General features: G+C 56.0%; 1 protein-coding gene across 10 annotated transcripts in view; it reads left to right on the top strand.

Annotated features, from left to right (window-relative positions):
* NEDD4L (NEDD4 like E3 ubiquitin protein ligase) overlaps positions 1 to 20,382 on the top strand; it is a 324,616-nt gene that overhangs the window by 105,318 nt on the left and 198,916 nt on the right. For 8 of the 10 annotated variants that reach the window (XM_089305073.1, XM_089305069.1, XM_051851904.3 and 5 more), the window contains one exon: positions 2,535 to 2,608. Coding sequence is in view for 3 of the 10 variants with exons in the window: in XM_089305069.1 (XP_089161195.1) it covers positions 2,535 to 2,608 (74 nt within the window). In the remaining 7 variants the exon portion in view is untranslated. Of the gene's footprint in view, positions 1 to 2,534; positions 2,609 to 13,738; positions 13,758 to 20,382 lie in introns of those variants that run through there. The other 2 variants (XM_089305072.1, XM_089305076.1) reach the window with 2 other exon arrangements.

Below are 20,382 nucleotides of genomic sequence, written 5' to 3'. Positions count from 1 at the left end.
AGGGTTCAGCTTGCTGTGCTGAGCGGAAAAGAACCTGCATCAAGAAAGAATCCTTGACTTGATGCCCGGCTTGGGCATGTCCAGGAGCTAGGTCAGGGCGGTCCCCAGCAGTGACAGGGACCAGGAGGACAGCCCTGTGGCCCGGGTGCATCTATGAACACTGAGACACTGCGTGCTGCAGCAGGGCTGGGTGCTAGTTCTCCCTCACCCGTCTGATCTTCCTTTGCACATTTTAATCCTTTTGCGAGCACTGCCGAAATGCTTGCACTCTGCCCGGCTCGGACGAGCATAGGCCATGTTTGCAAGGGGATGGGTCCTAAGCATAAAGAAGTCATTGTTAACGTGCGTGCTGCCACCGGGGCTGCACGTGGACGGCCTGTGTCAGGGATACATGGTTGCATGGATGCTTCCTGGAGTCTAAGTTAGCTCATGCGTGTGTTCCAATTGCAAGCGTGTGTGTGGGAGCTGTGTGGCCGATTGACATAGGTGTGTCGTCCTGGGTCCCCTGTGTCACATTTTGCCATGACCTAATTTTTTTAAAGATTTGTTTATTGATTTACTCGAAAGTCAGGGTTACAGAGAGAGAGGGAGAGACACAGAGACAGAGGTGTTCCATCCACTGGTTGATTCCCCAAGTGGCCTCAGCGGCCAGGGCTGGGCCAGGCCAAAGCCAAGAGTTTCATCAGTGTCTTCCCAAGCACTTGGACCATCTTCTGCTTTCCCAGGCACATTAGCAGGGAGTCAGAACAGGAATGGAGCAGTCGGGACTTGAACCGGCGCCCATATGGGCTGCTGGTGCTGCATATGGGGGCTTAGCCCGCTGCACCAGTGCTCCAGCCCCGTCACTCCACTCCTGCTGCCCAGCAAATGAATGTTCAGGGGCCCATCCCAGCCGTTTCTCCCCTCACTCTTAGATAACTGTCTGTGGACCCTGAGCTATAACCAACAGCTCTCTAACTCAGACCAGATGTTTCTTCCACTTATCTATTTAGCCATCTATTTTTTTTCCATCCGGTTGTTTGAAAGGCATCTTGGACTCAATTCTGTTTCAGTCTATGCTAAACAGTGACTTATATTGGAAACTTGAGACTCACCCTGGACCTCCGCCTACCCCTTCCCCTGAACCATCTGATCAATCCTGCGTGTCTGAAGTCTTGAAATAATTCTCTGGCCCACGCCCTCTGGCCTGGTGCTGGCCCAGGGTCCTGCCCTGTTGGTCCACTTGTCTTCAGCGGACTCAGGAGCATACGCACGGGTTTCACGTTCTGTGCATTGGAGCTGCTTAGGAGGTATTGGAATGAATGCAACAATGGACGAGTGAATGAGTGATCATGGGATAGATTTCTGAGACTTGGGCGATTTCCATTTGGGATGATGCTTTTTCTTTCTTTTTGCTGGAACTAAGGGATTCTTTATCCTTGCTGATGCTCACGTTTTGAAAAGCCCAGTAGTTTGGTGGCAATATTTTACTATATTAAATTATTTTCTATACCCAGTCACAAATACAAGTGGTAAACTTTAAGCTGTCTGTTGTATTTATGGTACCTTATTGCTGTTGGCTGTTTGTTTAGGTGGTTTTACGTGAGTGGTGGTGGTCTTCGCAAACCTGGGAAATACTGTCAGGAATGGGGGCAGGCGGTTGGCCCGGGAGTTCAGACGCTCTTGGGGCGCTTGTGTCCCAGATCGGAGTGCTTGGGTTTCAGTTCCAGCTCTGCTTGCTTGCTTTCTTTAAAAAAAAAAAAAGATTTATTTATTTGATTTATTTTGGGAGGTGGAGTTACAGATAGGGAGAGACAGAGAAAGGTCTTCCACCCACTGGTTCACTCCCCACATGGCTGCCATGGCCAGAGCTGCGGCTGATTTGGAGTCGGGAGCTTCTTCTGGGACTTCATGCTTGTTCAGGGCCCCAGGCACTTGGGCCATCTTCTGCTGCTTTCCTAGGCCAAAGCAGAGCTGGATCGGAAGAGGAGCAGCCGGGACTTGAACTGGTGCCCAGATGGAATGCAGGTGGCAGCTTTACATGCTACTCCACAGCGCCGGCCCCCATCCAGCTCTGCTTTCAGTTCTAGCTTCCTGCTAATGATGCTCACCCTGGGAGGAAGCAGATGATTTCTCAGGGATCTGGGTCCCTGCTGCCCACTGGGGAGACCTGGATTGAGTTCCCAGCTCCTGGCCTCAGCCTGTCCCAGCCCCAGCTATTGCCGGCATTTGTGGAGTGAACCAAGAAATGGGAGATCCATCAATCTCTCTGCCAAGTAAAGAATGGAAATAAGATTTAAAAACAATTTCAGGAATAATTGCTCTCCATGACCTAGTTTGACTTAAATCTGTGCTTTTTGGACCTGGATGTCTTAACTTTCTAGGATCGTAGGATTTTAGAGGTGGAGCGTTGCTTGTTGAACTTGAGTGTGAGGAGGAGTTGCTGTGCGTGACCTGATCCATCGTGTGTCCCACTGATGGACACTACTACTGGAGGGAGAGAATGTCCCACTGAAGACCAGTGCTGTAACCTGTTTCTCACCTTCTTCCAACAGGGAGAGTCCCGTATCCTCAGAGTCAAAGTCGTTTCTGGAATCGATCTCGCCAAAAAGGACATCTTCGGAGCCAGGTACACGCGCTTGTTTTCTCTGGGTTTCTGAAGAGCGTAGCAAGCCCGTTTCCGACTCAGGTGTGCAGAGTCAGGGCCCCCTGGGGGGTGTCTGAGACAGAGGCCGGGGCCCCACCTGCTGAGCTCCCGGCGTGGGGAGAGCTGGTGCAGCGGTCCGCGGGCCACTGCCTGCACAGGGGAGTGAACGTGCCTGTCTGTCACAGGGGCTGATTTCAAGAGGAAATGAGGTTCTCAGTAGAAAATACAGCGTGGGAATATGGCTGTGTGCATTTTCATACTTTGCAGAAATTCCCAACGTAGGGAAACATGGAAGTGTCCTTCTGTTCCCAGGAGGACCGTGATGTGTCCAGTCTGCATTAGGAGATTTGATGATTTCGGGCAAATCTGGAAGTGTAAGTCACAGAAACGCCAGGAGGGGGCGCCCGCCTCTTCCGGGGGTGCCGGCTTCTTCATTGTCACATTGCACGTGATGTTCACATGCGTGTTCGGGTCAGCCTGTGCACTCTCGGTGATGGGTGCCCTGGCATATTGGGCCGGTCCCAGAGTGAGCAGGAGCCAGATTTTGAGGCACACAGATCCTTGGAACTTTACGCCTGGAGGGAGTGTTAGATTTGCTAGGCCAGCTTTCCTGTTTTATGGTTGACAAGCTTAAATGCAGAAAGGTTCAATGACCTGCCCGGGTTGCCTGGGCCAGGGGTGTCAGCAGAGTGACCAGAATGTTCGCTTTCCACTTGCTGGCAAGGAGGCCTGGAGACACGAGGGGTTTCATGCGTGCACAGGGACATGTGGGAGTCCCACTGCCGGGTGCGTGTCACCCAGTCACTGGCCTGGGCCCCTCGGGTCTCTCTGCCTCCCCACCTGCCCTGGAGACTCGGGGGCCCGAGGCCTCTTTGTCTCCCCCTGCCCAGGTCTTCCCCGTGGCCCAGCAGCAGCCCTCTGGTGTCAGCCCTGCCTTGCCCCGGGCACCGTTTAGTTCGTCTGGAAGGGCACCTAGAGAAAGTACCAAAAATGAAATTGATAGAAACATCATTGAGATTGGAAAGAAGGTCCTATACTTGTGTGCGCCTACCCAGGGCTGGCTGGCAGGGCTGTGTGGCGGGGAGCCTGCTGTCACTGGGCACTGCCACCAGCCTCTGCTGCGGGGGGTGGCTGGAGGTGAGAGTGTGTGTAGGGGCAGTGAGTCCCACCTGGAGTGTCTTTCTCACCTGCCTCAAGTTGCACTGAGGGGCTGCTGTGTGCCCGCCCCCTACCGTGTGCCTGTGCACCGCCGTGTGCCACCGTGCCCCTGTGTGCCTGCTCCCTACCTTGTGCCACCGTGCCCCTGTGTGCCCACCCCCTACCGTGTGCCACTGTGTCCCTGTGTGCCCACCCCCTACCATGTGCCACTGTGTCCCTGTGTGCCCACATGCCCGCCCTCCACCGTGTGCCTGTGTACGGCCGTGTGGCACTGTGTGCCTGCCCTCCATTGTGTGCCTGTGTACTGCCGTGCCACCGTGCCCCTGTGTGCCTGCTCCCTACCTTGTGCCACCATGCTCCTGTGTGCCCACCCCCACCATGTGCCTGTGCACTGCCTTGTGCCACCGTGTTCCTGTGTGCCAACGCGCCCACCCTCCACTGTGTGCCTGTGCACTGCCTTGTGCCACTGTGCCCCTGTGTGCCCGCCCCCTACCGTGTACCTGTGCACTGCCTTGTGCCACCGTGCCCCTGTGTGCCCGCCCCCTACCGTGTGCCTGTGCACTGCTGTGTGCCACTGTGTCCCTGCGTGCCCACATGCCCGCCCTCCACTGTGTGCCTGTGTACAGCCTTGTGCCACCATGCCCCTGTGTGCCCACCCCCTACCATGTGCCTGTGCACTGCCTTGTGCCACTGTGTCCCTGTGTGCCCACATGCCCGCCCTCCACCGTGTTCCTGTGTACGGCCGTGTGCCATCGTGCCCGTGTGCCTGCCCCCTACCGTGTGCCACCGTGTGCCTGCCCTCTATCGTGTGCCTGTGCACTGCCATGTGCCACAGTGTCCCTGTGTGCCCACATGCCCGCCCTCCACCGTGTGCCTGCTCCCTACCATGTGCCTGTGCACTGCCGTGTGCCACCCACCGTGCCGCTGTATGCCCACACTCATGCAGAACGAGCTGGACATAAACACCCATCTTTCCCTCTCTTGCCCTTGACGGCTCCACGTCCAGCTGGTTCTGTGGGCCCAAGTGCCTCTCCCCCACCTGAAGTGGCGTTTCCTGGAAGTGACAAATCCAGTACCTATCTAAGGCCACCTCTCTGCCTGTTCCAAGAAGTCTTGCAAGAAAGTTGCATCCAAGTCCCGTTTGAATCTTGAGTTTGTACCCGCCGCTGTGGGCGCAGTATCATCACAGCCTTTGCAGATGCACTCTCGGGGTTCTGATATTTCTTCTCTCCTTTGTTACCGGATTAGAATTTGCTGGACACAGACATCTTCTCTTTTAGTGTCTATTTCTTTAAGCTTAATTCTGTAGTTTTTGTTTGTTTGTTTGTGTGTTTGTTTTTTTGACAGGCAGAGTGGATAGTGAGAGAGACAGAGAGAAAGGTCTTCCTTTGCCGTTAGTTTACCCTCCAATGGCCTCCGCGGCCAGCACACTGCAGCCGGCGCACCGCGCTGATCCGAAGCCAGGAGCCAGGTGCTTCTCCTGGTCTCCCATGGGGTGCAGGGCCCAAGCACTTGGGCCATCCTCCACTGCCTTCCCGGGCCACAGCAGAGAGCTGGCCTGGAAGAGGGGCAACCGGGACAGAATCCGGCGCCCCGACCGGGACTAGAACCCAGTGTGCCGGCGCCACAAGGCAGAGGATTAGCCTAGTGAGCTGCAGCACCGGCCCAGTTTTTTTTTTTAGGCTTATTTATTTTTGTGAAAGGTGGAGTTACAGAGAGGGAGAGGCAGAGAGAAAGAAGTCTTCCATCCGCTGGTTGACTCATCCGGGTCTCCCACGCAGGTGCAGGGGCCCAAGCACTTGGGCCATCTCCTGCTTTCTCCGGCCATAAGCAGAGAGCTGGATTGGAAGTGGAACAGCCAGGTCTCGAATCGACGCAACTTTACCCACTGCACCACAGTGCCTGGCTCCCTTTTATTATCTTTAACTTAATACTTCTTATACAGAAGACCAAAAATAGAAAAGGACCAAAACTAACTTAATGTAAGCAGTTGCGTGCTGCCTAGGAGGTCAGCTGTCCCCGTGGGTCTACTTTGTCCAGTGCAGCCTGTAGCAGGAGGGAAACGGTTGGTTGTTTTGTTTTTTTTTTTTTGTAAAGCTTGACTTGGGTTTTCTTCTTTTTAAATCCAAGTGCCTTTATGAGAAAATGAAGTGATTCAGATCGTTTCTGAGCCCATTGAGAAAATTTGAGGTTAAAAATTGTGGTGGAATTAAGCTCCAAATCTTATAGGAGCCAAGCAAATGTGAAGTTTGAGTTAAAAAAAAAAAAGTCTTTTGTTGATTTTCATTTTGAAAGGCAGGAAAAAATCTTCCATCTGCTGGTTCATTTCCCAGGTGCCCACAATAGCACAGGCTGGGCCAGGCCAAAGCCAGGAGCCTGGAGCTCCGTCCAGGTCTCCTGTGTAGGCGGCAGCAGCCTAAGTACTTAGGGCCATAGTCGGCTGCCTCCCCGGACACGCATTAGCAGGAAGCTGGTTTGGAAGTGGAGGAGCTGGGACTTGAAGCAAGCCACAGCGTGTAGTGTGGGTGTCGCGAGCCGCAACTTAACTGCTGCACAAGACACCTGCCCCGAGCCTAGAATTTTCACTGTTTGTAAGATACAGGGTCATTCCTCAGGGCTGGGGTGAAATGGAATTCTGCTTCAAGGTATTCATTCATTAGAGGTGAAAAGGATTGACCTCATGGACCAGGTGCCCAGAAAATGAGTCAGAAACTGAATCCTCCTTCTGACCTTGCTTCTCTTAGATTAATAAAAGGAAACACACACTCTTGCCCCATCGGCCTGCATCACGCAGCCCTCGGGCTTCTCTGAGTGGCCGCAGATCTCCAGGGCCCGCCCTGTTGGCCACCGCGTGGTTAGAACACAAGGGGTCGGGACAGGCAGCTGATGATGCACTGGGTCTCGCTCCGAGTGGCCCGGTTCATTGCCTTCCCACTTTGCCTGGTGACCTGCACGGTCCTCTCCCCTCCCCTCGCCCCAGGTCACCTAGGGCAGATCCTCTGGGACCTCCTGTGTCGTTGCGTCCCTGGCCCACAGTGGCTCAGATGCAGCCACAGCGAGGCAGGCTGTGCAGTGTGTGTTCCTGGCTCTCTCTGGGTCCTTCAGAGCACGGCCACCGTGCCCCTGTCTGCCGTGAGCGTCCCCTCCGCGCTGTGCCTGCGAGCCAGGCTGGGTGGGCACTGATGCCGAGGAGGAGGGGCCGTTTTTGCAGAAATGGAAGTGATGGGAGCCGGGGATTGCGGGTCCCTGGAGCCACTTGCTGTTGTCTCTGGGGGAAGCTGCCTGGGTCCCTTCGCCTGTGGTCACCATGAGTAGGGGACATGGGATGGGCAGGGGCTGGGTGCTGGAGTGGGGGAGCCCCTGGTCTCTCCATGGTCATGGCGGAGGGGCCCTGGGGCCCTGAATGGGGGACTACAGTGTGTGGGGCCCTGGCTGCGGAGCTGGCTGACTGTCCCCTGGCAGCCCGTGCCTGCCGCCCCCTCTCCTTTTCGCCTCTTTCTGCGCCCACCTAGTGCTCAGGGAGGAGTTGGCCTTCCAGCCCCACCCCCTAGCCAGGACAGACTGTGGTCAAAGAGAGTTTGTCCCCAGGCCGTGTGGTGACTGAGCTGCTGCCCTGCGTGCACTGGGGCGCTTGGCACAGGCCAAGCGCGGTGGTGGCAGGGAGAGGGTTCCCTTCGGCCCGTCCCTTGGGGTCAAACGAGGGCATTCGTATCGTCTGTCAGCCACACTGGGACCCTTTGTCTGCAGCCAGAGCTCAGTGGAATGGAGTCCAAGGCAGGCATGGAGACTGTGGTCATCCTGGGTCCAGGGCCTCCTGTGTGTATTACCCACACGGTGAGAATCAGTGCCGAGTGAAAGAACACCTAACCCAGGCGGAGGGGAGGGGCCCGAACAATCGCGCCTGTGTGCTTCTGGTCCCCCCTCGCCCCCCCCCGAGTGCACCTGGATGTGGGCGGCCCCTTAGGTGGCTCATCCTTGACTGCCCGGCTGGCTGGGTCCCTGGGTCCTCCGATGTCTGGGCGCACCGGGCGTGGTTCCTTCAGGGTGCTCCACTTTGCTGTGCCTGGGAGTCTTCCTCTCTCTCCCATGCTGGCGATGGGAATTTTTATCTCCCAGGGCCTAGCACAGCACATAGCACCTGGCAGTACTCAGGAAGTGTTGGCCGCCCGAGGCCCTGGTGGGCCCTGCTCGCCCACTCCTTGCTGCTCGCCTGGCCCCCTCTGCCACCCCCTTCACTGACAGCGCCTTGTTTCCTAAGTGGATGCATCTGGCCTTTGCTTGTGTTCAGCCCTCTGTCTGGTGCTGCTCAGCCCTCTCCCAGCATACCTGCTGAGGCCCCGCCCCTCCCCTCCGCCAGCCCGGGAGGACAGAAGAGCTGCAGTTCCCTGGACCAGGGTGGTTCCACGGGCGTTCTTCCTGTGGGCAGAGTTGGTGGGATCCCGTGGGCCCGTGGTGGCGGCCCCAGGAACCAAGGCAGGTCAGAACCGGAGAGCAAAGCAGCATTAGAAAACTCAGCCCCGGTTCCAGGGGGGTATCGGCAGACCGTGCTGGGCGTAATCAGATGCCTTTCCCCACGTGGAGGGCAGAGAGGCACAGCCGCGCGTGTGTGTGGGCGCTCACTGTGCCAGGCGTGGTTTGAGCTCCTTTGATCTACCCCCTCCCCCCCAGAAGGTACTCTTGTTCTCTTTCCTTCGCAGGTAAGGCAGCCTCAAAAATATTTCGTGAATTGTGACGTGCACTCCACCAGTCAGGTGCAGAGCTGGGACCCCGGCCAGGCTCTGGGCCCTCACAGAAGTTGTCTACAGGCTGTTGCTTGAGGGCTTGAAGGAACCTAAGGCGATGTCCTCAGATTCGGGCTGAGCTTAGTGGAGGGGAGTTTTTACCCACGCCGGGCAGGTGAGGAAGCAGGGGCTCCAGATCAAACAGGGCGTGGGAGCCGTGGACGATGGAGCCCTGATACAGGTGCCCTCCAGTGCCAGGCTGTTTCCAGGGGCTGCTGAGCTCCCTCCTTGGAGGACAAGAATTGGGGCGTCAGAAGGGTTGCCGGACTAGGTGAAACCCGAGCCTGGGTTATTTGCTGGTTTTTGGTTAGGAGCTTTAAACAACTGGCTGGCTGCTCTGGCAGCTGACCAAGCGTTCTGAAGAGCGAGCGAACGTCTCGTCGACTGTTAGATTTACCATAGTTGGACTTCGCGGAGTAATATCTCAAAGTTTTCCACTTAAGATCGGGCTGTCACTTCAGGTTGCAAGCTGTATTCCTTTCCTGCTAAGCTTGCCTCCCGAGGCGCTAAGCTTTTGTCTTGGACATCCGCCGCCCTCCCTCTCCTTCAAGTGTGATCTGCGTCTTGGTTTGAGGTCACGTAGGATGCGCTTGAGGCCATAAAGCTGCTCCCTAAGACTAGCAGCGCCCGCTGTGAGGGCCCCGCCCTCGAGCTCCGTGTTCTGGTCCTGGAGGCTGCGAGACATGCGCCTCTAGTTGCATCTTGGCTGTGTGGTGAGCCTCTGCATCGAGTTAGACCTGCCTGGGTTGCTATCATTTTTTCTTCTGGCAGCCAGTGATTGGAAATTTAAAACAGACCTGGGCTCGAGGGCTCGAGGGATGCGGCGGGACATCCGCTGTCTCCTGGTGGCTGAGAGGAGTGGCCACTCCGTGCCGGCGCCATGTGCCCGGGTGCTTGGCCCTCTGGCTAAGCGGAAGTGGCTAATGTTTGCTGTGTTTGCTTCGTGGAGGTCGTCAAAGGTGAGCCACAGGTGTTAACACTGAGCCCTGAGTTCTCCACATCTCAAGAACAAAAGCCTGCCTCTCTAGAGCCATGATGCTCTGGTCACGAAATCAGAAGTAGCTGCCGAATGGGCGCTGTTAGCTGACCCATTGCCTGCATGTCCCCAGCTGTCCCTAAAGTGCCTTCTGCAGCTGGGCTTTTCTCATTTTTTTGACAGGCAGAGTGGACAGTGAGAGAGAGACAGAGAGAAAGGTCTTCCTTTTGCCGTTGGTTCACCCTCTGATGGTTGCCGCGGCCGGCGCACTGCAGCCAGCGCATCGCGCTGATCTGATGGCAGGAGCCAGGTGCTTCTCCTGGTGTCCCATGGGCTGCAGGACCCAAGCACTTGGGCCATCCTCCACTGCACTCCTGGGCCACAGCAGAGAGCTGGCCTGGAAGAGGGGCAAGCGGGACAGAATCTGGCGCCCCGACCGGGACTAGAACCCGGTGTGCCGGCGCCGCAAGGCGGAGGATTAGCCTAGTGAGCCGCGGCGCCGGCCTGCAGCTGGGCTTGAATCCCATTGAGAAGCCTGTGTTGTGTGTAACCGGCAGCTACTCTTACCCAAAAATAGTCCTTCCCCTGCCCCAGCGACTGTGTAGGTGGGATGTCTCACCGAAGCTGAGGCTCCCCAGTTGATGAACTAGTGTGGTCTTCGCCCTGCATTGCTGTGTATTAGACCTCGTATCTCAAGGCATGATCAAATTCACTTGAAACATCGGGGGCTGTGTGCCTACCTGGAGGGATACCGTGTCTGGCCGTGCCGTTAGCCGTGGGGCTCAAACTTACCCTGCTTTAACAGGGAGGGGTGGGGGCAGCCTGAGCTCCTTATTTGTCTCCCAAAGGATTGCAAATTCTGTTTTGTTCTTGTTTTTTTCCCATTGCCCTTTCTTGAAAACGTCTTGCCAAGTAAATCTCTCTCTGGTGCATGGAGAGACCCTAGGAATATTCTGAGAGCCGTTGAAGTCCCCTTGCTCAGCTTGCGGCTCTTCTAGGACAGCGGCGAGGCCAAGTGTGCAGACGCCTGGCCCCTGTGGATGAGGCCGAATCCACAGATGTGTTCATTTGGCTCACGGAGCACCAAAACAAAGGAACATCAGGGAGATTCCATATTAAATACCCAGGCTTCTGGAAAATCGTGGCTGTGTAGACACACGGTCCGTGTCCTTGCAGGGCTGCGGAGCTGCGTGTGTGCTGGGCACACCGTGTGGGGGCACTGGGTCCCTTGGCCACCATGGGTCATGAGCCTCCTGTTAGCATGCACAGCTGGCTTCCCTCACCGTTATGGCCGCAGCCCCCTTAAGGGGCAGGTGCCTTTGTTCTGTTCCTGGCACTAAGTCTCTGTAGCACTTAGAACTGGCTTCTCCTCCCCTCCTGTGGCAGGGCGGCACCTGGCGCTGTGATGTGACAGCTCTTGGCGAGTCGGTCTTTCTCTCTGGAGACCACTGGAGCCACTTTGGCAGTCTAGGGCAGTGCTGAGAATCGAAGCGTCAACCAACCCGAATGGCCTTAGAGGCGATAAGTGTTATGTCTTAAAAATCCCTGCCCCGAGAAGCTGGCGTAATTATTCATGCGAGAGCCCCCCCAAGAACCCAACTGCTTGGCTGTTGATTCTAATCTCCTCCGCACCCCAGAGAACTGTAAAGGTACCAACCCTCTCCCCGAAACTCAGATTTAAAACGCCATGCCATAGCAACCACACAGCTGTTTGCACTTTTGTTTACCTCCTGGTCTTTACATTTATGTTCAGTATCCTGCACCAAGCCTGTGCGCCAGGCCTCCCAGAGGGACATAGTAGGAGGCAGTGGGGACACGCAGCGGGTTTCTTGCTGGGCTCTGCTGATGTCCTAATAATGGGTCTTTCTAACGACCCCGGTGGCTGAGAAGGGCTGGGCCGTGCTCAGTGTGTGCTAGTGGAGAACACAGGGCCTGTGTGATCTGCTGTGGCGATTCCCACGCTCAGTGCGGCTTTGGTGGGGGGCAGGTGTCTTTCCAGATGAAGCGGTGAGCTCGCCAGGGCGTGTTTGTGTATCCCCTGCCTTCCGCCCAGTGTCGGGCTTTGGCGAGAGTCCTTGCCTCCTTTGGGGTCTTTGCTCCCTGGCCTTGCCTGGTCCCTGTGGTGACCAGAAGGGCCTGTGTCTCAGCGGGCAGTCTGGCAGGGAGCACAAGGACAGTCCCCAGACCTGGGGCCCTCGGGGATGTGTCTTTAGGAAGTGAGGCGCCCACTTACACCGAAGGCTCCAGACGGTTCCTTAACCCACTGCGTCCCGAGGCTTCCATTCTGCAGATGTTTGAACGACAGCAAATCCCTTCCAAGTTGACAAGCAGGACGTTGATTGCTCAACCTGGAGTTTTATGGTGTCCTGTGTGCAGGGTGATGGGACGGACTGGGTTCATTGGTGCAGAGTGGAGCCTCGGAAAATTGCTAAACTGAAGAGCAGATGGAGAGCTGGGAGGGGCAGGGCTGCCGCTTAATGACTAAAGGTACCGACCTACCGGCTTAATGACAAAAGGTGCCGAGACTGGCTGGCCAGGCAGGCGTGTGGGACGATTCCCGGGGTGGTGACGCCAGGATCCTGTGCCTGACCTCTGCTCAGCTTCGCCCCCGGCTGCCTGCGCTGCAGGCCGTGCAGGCCCCCTGCTCCGTCCACAGTGGATTGCCTGGCGTCCCTTGCACCGGCGTCTGGGTTCCTCTTCCTGGGGGCGTTGAGTTTGTCAGAAGCTCAAGGAGTGGAATGTGCCAGCTTGAGATGAGTCAGCAGTGGAAGCGTTTCTGGATGTGTGCGGCAAGGAGCAAAATATTTATTTTGCAGAAATTGAGCTCACAACCAAGCCTTGCAAACGCAGCCGGAAGGTCCCAATGTGTGTGTGGAGGATTAACTCTGCCCCCGGGTCAGCGGGCCAGGGTTGCCTCCCCGCTACCTGCTCTGTGGTGCAGCCTCTGCAAGGGAGGCCTGAGAATGGTGCACACTGGCCTGCTCCCCCAGACCTAAAGCCATGACTTGGAAGTTGCACATCCAGGCTCCAGTCAGCACTGCAGATGTTCCGTCAACACACTCACTGTATGCGCTGTCTTACTTACATGCAGCACAGCGATGCAAATATATTTTCTATGTTGTATCATGTTGTGTTCTAAGAGAATACTGCTGTGGGCCTCATAACATTATGCCAAGATGTTGAAGACTCTTCATAGGGCTGTTAATGTGGCACAGCCGGTTACCCTGCCGCCTGTAGCCCCAGCATCCCATACGAGCTCCCCTTAGTCCCAGCTGCTCTGCCTCCGATCCAGCTCCCAGCTCCCAGCTCCCAGCCGCTGCACCTGGGAAAGCAAGGGAAGATGGCCTTGGTGCCTGGGCCGCTGACACCCACATGGGAAACCTGGGTGGTGGTCTAGGCTCCTGGCTTGTTGCCCCCATTAGGGGAGTGAACCAGCAGATGGAAGGTTCCCCCCCCACCCCCCGTCTGTCTTTAAAATAAATAAACCTTTTTGTTTGTTTTGCCAAAAAGGACTCTGCGTTCAGGGAGCTCCAGTGCTGACACGGTAGAGGAAGCCTTGCTGGGTGCGATGGGTGTCTGCAGCAGGCCCAGCAGGGCTTTGCTCCCTGTTGAGGTCCGGGCAGTAGATGGTGAGTGAGGCTCTGCAGGACCTAGAGTGTTCGGCACAGCCTAAAAGCAGCCTTGGATGATACACTGGCTTGCGGGGGTATCCCACTTCTCCCTTTCTTTTATTTTTATATTTTGACAGGCGGAGTGGACAGTGAGAGAGAGAGAAACAGAGAGAAAGGTCTTCCTTTGCCGTTGGTTCACCCTCCAATGGCCACTGCGGCCAGTGCGCTGTGGCCGGTGCACCACGCTGATCTGATGGCAGGAGCCAGGTGCTTCTCCTGGTCTCCTATGGGGTGCAGGGCCTAAGCACTTGGGCCATCCTCCACTGCACTCCCGGGCCACAGCAGAGAGCTAGCCTGGAAGAGGGGCAACCGGGACAGAATCCGGCGCCCCAACCGGGACTAGAACCCGATGTGCCGGCGCCGCAAGGCGGAGGATTAGCCTAGCGAGCCTCGGCACCGGCCCACTCCTCCCTTTCAAGATGGGAACTCAGTGGGTTGAAATGAACTGACAGCAGACGGATCAGCAGAAAAACGCATGCACATGGACTTGATCATCATTTTGTGTGTCCTGGGAGCATTCAGGTGGAAGATCCGCAGGCCTGAAGGTCAGTGGAACGGGGACAGCTGTGTGGAAATGAGACTGGATGCCCGGGACAAGCCGGTGGACTCGGGCCCAGCGGGGAACCCAGCTAGGCCTGCCTCTCCACCGGGCCTGGCCTTAAGGCCACGGGTAGTTCTGTTAGAGCTTCCTCTCAGTTGCACCAGCACGCCTCTGTCTCGGAAGAGGACTAGCTCTCTACTGGGCAGTGGTTGTAGACCCTTGGAAAATAACTGAGATACCAACGCTCTCAAATGAGTGTCTCCATCTCTCTGTGGCCAACTGGGACGCAGAAAGGTGGGGAAGGCCCGAGTCACAGTTGGGGGTTGTGGGGGAGGCTGGCAGGGAGAAGCCCATCTCTGGGAAGAGGAATTCCAGTTCCTGTGGCATGCTTGGGGCGGGGGAGGGCTGGGGGGGGCAGGCCGAGGGCAGCAAGAGTAACCTTGCCCCGAGGCCTTCATTTTTGGAGTATATCGTCCGCTGAGCCCCAGTGCAATGTGCACGTGTGGCCATGTGTGTGCACACCCCCGAGTGTCTGAGCCCCCGACTTGCTGTGACTTCTCTATATTTAGACCTCGAAGGGTCCGTGTTTCTGGCTGGCTCCTGGTTCCCAGGCTGGTCAATGACAAGTGGTATTTTTGCTGGTGTTGACTTTCTGGGCTGAGGGAGTGGGGTGGTTAGATTGTATCGCTTTTTCTTCCCCCCTTCCTCTTCAAGGGCAAGGCTTCAGATACAGCTTATGAAACTGAGATACACGCGGTGCATTTTAAGGTCTACACATGAGTGCAGCTGTAAAATGCTCTGGTCCTAGAGAAAGCAATTATTTATACTGCTCCGTGTGTGCAGTACACGAGCAATAAGTGACGCTGGATTCCGATGCATGCTAGCAGCTGCAGATACATAATTTAAATCAGTGTACAGCGATTAAAACGAGGCCTGTTTTCCTTACGGACTATTTCTTAGACTTATGACCTTAGCGCAAGTAATGTTTAATAAGGATCTACAATGTGTAACTCCTCAGTAAATTATTAAAAGCGTTGGCATTCCTACTGTATAATATCAACACGGGTGATGTCAAACCTGGCTGCCTCTCAGTGGGTGCCCGCCGGCATTCCGACAGGCCTCCAGGAAGGGGCAGTGGGTACACCCGATGGGCAGTTGGCATTTCCGTCCCTCAGTGTGACAAGGGCTATTGTGCATCTGTCACTGAAGAACTGATTATTGCTCCTGTTGCTTTTATTTTTCATATTTTTTTTGTTTTAAAATACCCATTTATTTGAATGGCAGAGTTACAGTGAGAGACAGAGAAAGCGAGAGCTTCCATCTACTGGTTCCCTCCCCAAATGGCTGGGGCTGGGCCAGGCTGAAGCCAGGAGTCAGGAACTCCATCCGGGTCTCGCGCATGGGTGCCAGGGGCCCAAGCACTTGGGCCGTTTTCTGCTGCTTTCCCAGGCTCAGTCACAGGGGACTGGATCGGAAGTGGGACAGCCAGGACCGAAACGGGTGCTCGTGGGATGCCAGCGTTGTAGGAGGTGGCTTAACGCCCCGAGCAACCATGCTGGCTCCTCTTTTTGTTTTTTTGTGCTGGTTGTGAAGCGATAGTATTGGTTGGTTGTATGAGGGGCAGAGAGTTTGTACAAGATCACGTTATGGAAAAACTACGCTTGGATTTCCTAAGTGTTGTGCACAAGCACAGACTCTCCTTTCAATCCAGGTTCTGCACATACTTTCTGAGGGACTCCCGTGGGTCAGCTCAGAACCCTGGCTCGTGATCACCGGGAGCTCCTTGGCAGTGGTGGCTTCCAGTGGCCGTCGCCGTCGTCCAGGGCCTGGATGGCAGACGAGAGCTCTGGAAACGTCTGCCTTCGGGGCTGGATGATGGATTTCCTTTTTTCCCTGTTAGCAAGTGCGCAGCCGGCCATGATGTAGAAGCGCTGTCCGAGCCCCTCCCGGTCCCCTTCCCTCGGCGTCTTTGCTTGTCCTTGCACACTTCCTGGGCCTGGGAGGCCGGCATCCACAAGCCCGTGCTCTCTCTGCCCTGGCCTGGCTTGGCTGCTGGCGGTACCGCCCTGCCAGGCGGCAGGCTGTGAGCCTCCTCCACCAGTTCCTCTCCTCTCCATCCCTGCCCGGGAGTGAGAGTCCTTTGTCTCAGACGTCTGCCTGGGCGACTGCTGCCGCTGGCAAGCCTGTTGGCAATGATGCACGGGAGCTAATGTCGGCACCGCAGGTCCCCCCTGCGCCCCGTGCCCTCACCTTGAGCTCCTCTGCGCAGGCATGCTGCATCCTGTCGACGCCCCGGGAGCCCAGAGCCACCGCCTTGCCACACTGCACAGCTGGCCTCTTCCCATCTTTTCCTGGGGCTGCATCACCGACCCTCCCTGGGGTGGAGGCAGGTGCGGCACTCACACTGGTGCTGGAATTTCACTCCAGAGGCCGGGTAGCCGTGCCCTCCACACCCTGCTGTGGCCTCCGTTGGGCCCAGGGGCACCAAGGCGGGCTGGCCACTACCCAGTCCAGCCTCCCATGTGCTCAGCAGGCCTGTGCTTGCTGGTCTCCCAGCCTGTGGCTCTGTGCGCCCCGCCCACCAGACTCCATTTCTTTTTCCTGCCTCTGCTCTCCGTGGGCTTTCCCCGTGCCTGTGTGTTCCTTACACTCTCATTCTATTACTTTTGTTCATTTTATTGTTCTGGAGGTATCCTTAAGATGCTCACATTCTTGTTACAAGTTTTAATGTATAAAAACCTTCTATAAACGTGCCATTGTCCTTAGCTCCTCCCCCACGTGAACATTAGCACAGACACCTCTTAGGCGGAAGGAAACCTGTGCCCTGTCCCCTGCTGCCCAGGGCTCCCCAGGAGTGCCTGCACCTGCTCCTCTGACTGTGGTGCACCGGGGAGTGTCAGTGCCCCCTGGTGGCTGGATCATCGGCTGCCTTTCTCTTCTAGGAAATCAAAGTGGTATTCAAAGCTAATAACCTGTGGAGTTCTTTAGAGGACTTTTTGCTAATTCAAATCTTGTTTGTTTTTGCAGCCATTTAAGTCATCCTCAAATAGTGGACACTGATTCAGAGGAAAGAATGATTTTACTTTAAACAATCTGCTTTTTGCATGCTTGGTTTTAAAGTTGACAATGCATAGTATTAAACTTTACCTCTTTCCCCGTTTTTCCCCCCTCTGCCAACTAATTTCCCAAGCTTTGAAACCATCAGAATCAAAAGCCACTTAGTGAAAAGCAGTTACCTGGTCCTGGGAAGAGTCGTCCTTCACCTGAGGGATTCTGTATTGTAATACGGCCCCATAGCAGTTTCCAGTTCCAGATGTTTCCGGAGCTGACCGTCAGGTCTCTAAGGAAGGGATTGCCCAGCTCCCATCTTTGAGACAGAAAAACCAGTGCTACAGCCAGGAGTTGCCTGCGTCGGTGCTGAGGGTGGCGGACGGGCGTTGTCAGTCACCTCAGTGGTTTTTGGATTGGGATTTGGAATAAAAGTCAGCCCCCTTTGCACGTGCTATCTTGAGGCTGTAGGCATTTGTAGAGCTACAGGGAGGGTAAACAGTCCATGACATGAAAAAGAGACTCACAAGAGGCCACCGAGGTCTCCACTTCCTTTCCTCTGTCATTGCTTCCCTGTAGCTAACTTGGTGGCCGTGTGTGTGCAGACAGTGTCACTTGTTATGTCGATGGTAGTGACCCTCCAAGGAAACTTTATTTGAAAATCAGAAGGGGGGAGAGAGAAATCTTCCAGCCGCTGGTTTCTTTCTCTAAATGCCTACAACAGACAGGGCTGGGCCAGGCCGAAGCTGGGAGCCAGGAACTCAGTTTGGGTTTCCCTTGGGGGTGGCAGGAACCCAAGTAATTGAGCTGTCATGGCTGCCTTCCAGGGTGCACATCAGCAGGACCCTGGATTAGAAGTGGGCTAGCCTGGACTGGAACCCCGGGATGCCCATTAGCAGGACCCTGGATCAGAAGTGGGCTAGCCTGGACTGGAACCCCGAGATGCGCATTAGCAGGACCCTGGATCAGAAGTGGGCTAGCCTGGACTGGAATCCCGGGGTGCACATTAGCAGGACCCTGGATTGGAAGTGGGCTAGCCTGGACTGGGACCCCGGGGTGCACATTAACAGGACCCTGGATTGGAAGTGGGCTAGCCTGGACTGGAACCCCGGGGTGCACATTAGCAGGACCCTGGATCGGAAGTGGGCTAGCCTGGACTGGAACCCCGGAATGTGCATTAGCAGGACCCTGGATCAGAAGTGGGCTAGCCTGGACTGGAACCCCAGAGTGCACATTAGCAGGACCCTGGATCAGAAGTGGGCTAGCCTGGACTGGAACCCTGCACTCTGAGGTGGCATTGGGCCTTAACCACAGCATTCAAAGCCCACCCCTGGTTTTAGTTGCTCTAAATGTAAGGTTGGCTGACTTCCTCCGTGGGGCTGTGGTGGGTGTTTGGTTTGTTTTGTTGATAACACTCTGCGGGGCTGGGGGGCAGGGGAAGGAGCCCACTTGAGTGTTCCAGGAAGACTTTCCCATTGGGTGGCAGGGCCACCTTCTTCTCCCTTCCCAGGCACATTAGCAGGGAGCTGGATTGAAAGTGGAGCAGCCGGGACTCGAACTGGTGCCTGTATAGGACGCCAGTGTCACAGGTGGCAGGTGAACCTGTAGCCCCCAGCACCGATCCCCAGCTTCTCTGCTTTCGATCCCAGCCTCCTGCTCAGTGTGTATCCTGGGAGGTAGCAGGTGGGCTCGACAGTGAACACCTGAGGCTGGAGCTAGAAGCCCCTCCAGGCCCCCAGCCTGGGCCCTTGTCCTGGTGAGCAGGACTCCCACGACCTGGGGTTTTGCCAGCAACAGGTTGGGGACAGACCAGGGTTCAGGGGTAATGAGCTCACCCCCCACCAGGGCCTGGCTTTGCTGCCCCCTGAGGTCTAAGAGGGAGAGTGTGTCTCTTGGGCCCTTGCTCCTGCCACTGGGGCCTTAGGGGCCCTCCCCTTCCCAGACCCCACTGCCAGGGTCTGGGTCTGGAGAGCAGTGAGACTTTGTCTCTGGTCTTTTGCCAGCTCGCCCTCTTGGGGCCTGTCCTCTGATGGCACAAAGCTGGCATCTCAGCTCCCATGTGTGTGGCCGGGGTGGTGTCACTCCGTGCACCTTGGGATCGTCCCCAGTTCGATCACACATGGGTCTGCCATTTAGGGGTGTTTGGAGGCCATCCTGAGATGCCCAAGCCAGCACCTGGCCCGCGGGGGTCGGTGGGAGGAGGCGGCTGCAGCTGGGCACTTGCAGCTTCTGCCTTGGGTTCCAGGATAGTCTGGGGCCCCTCTGATGCTGCACCCATTGAGCACCACCAGGCACCGGAGGGGACTTGAGACAGGATCCCAGCCTGCCTGGAGCTTAGCCTCTGCTCTCACTAGCTCTTCTGGGTGCCGCCGGCTTCCCTCCTGGAACCTGCGCCCAGGCCGCCGCCCGCGCTATGCACTGTTGCCCAGAGGGTGATGCTGCAGCGGCCCCACGAGCCTGTGTCTGACGCCATAGGAGGAGTGCAGGCCCGGCTGCCAGCCGCCAGCGCAGGGCTGCGGGGAGCAAGTCCTAGAAGCTGCAGGGCCCCTGGGCCTGTGGCTGGCATGGCTGGGTGTCCGTGAGATGGCTTCATCAGATTGGCTTTGCCGCTGTCTAGCTAGGGTCCTCCTAAGTGTGCAGGGAGGTTGTTGCACCCAAAGGCTGTGGTGGGAACACGGTGAACTTGGAATCATTTTTATTTGGTGTACTTATACCCTCTTCCCTCGTTACAGCCCACTTTAGCTTCTGGTGTCAAACAACTTAATAGGAAAAAATATATATATATACATGAGGATGCAACTCCGCAAGGGAAATGGACTTGTGCTTAGTGACGTGGACAATTTAATATGTTGGTTGGAGGGTTTTGTTTTTTAAAGCTTTATTCATTTGAAAGACAGAGTTAGAGGGAAGTAGGGAGAGAGAACCAGGCCAAAGCCAGGAGCCAGGAGCTTCATCCAGGTCTTCTGCGTGGGTTCAGGGCACACGTGCTTAGATCATGTTTCCCAGGTGCATTTGCAGGGAGCTGGATCACAAGTGGAGCAGCCGGGACTTGAACTAGCGCCCATATGGGATGCCAGCACTACAGGCAGCGGCTTTACCTGCTACGCCACAGTGCTGTGGTTATGTTGACAGGGCCAGACCTGGTGATTTCTTGGGTCTTATCTGGGCCATGGCCAGGCGCTCCTTCCCCTGTGAAAGCATTAACACAGTGCATTTTAAAAGTGCTAGTTCCCAGAGTCTTGGATTTCAGTACAAAAAGATGTGCTTATTCTGAGCCTGCTCAGCATGCCAGGGAGAGACCACTGGGCTTTGTTTTGTTTTTGTTTGGCTTTTAACATATTTATTTATTGGGGCCGGCGCTATGGCAAAGCAGATAAAGCCACTGCCTGTTGTGCCAGCATCCCCTATGGGCACCAGTTCGAGTCCCAGCTGCTCTTTTTCAGATCCAGCTCTCTGCTGTGGCCTGGGAAAGCAGCAGAAGATGGCCCAAGTCCTTGGGCCCCTGCACCCATGTGGGAGACCCAGAAGAAGCTCCTAGCTTTGGATCAGTCTAGCTCTGGCCATTGTGGCCATTTGGGGTG

The sequence above is a fragment of the Oryctolagus cuniculus genome, chromosome 10 (genome assembly GCF_051225735.1).
Source record: "Oryctolagus cuniculus isolate XC-2025 breed Fujian yellow rabbit chromosome 10, ASM5122573v1, whole genome shotgun sequence".
Lineage (NCBI taxonomy): Eukaryota > Metazoa > Chordata > Mammalia > Lagomorpha > Leporidae > Oryctolagus > Oryctolagus cuniculus.
The sequence above is the reverse complement of the archived record's forward strand: the minus strand, read 5'-3'. Positions and strand labels throughout refer to the sequence as shown.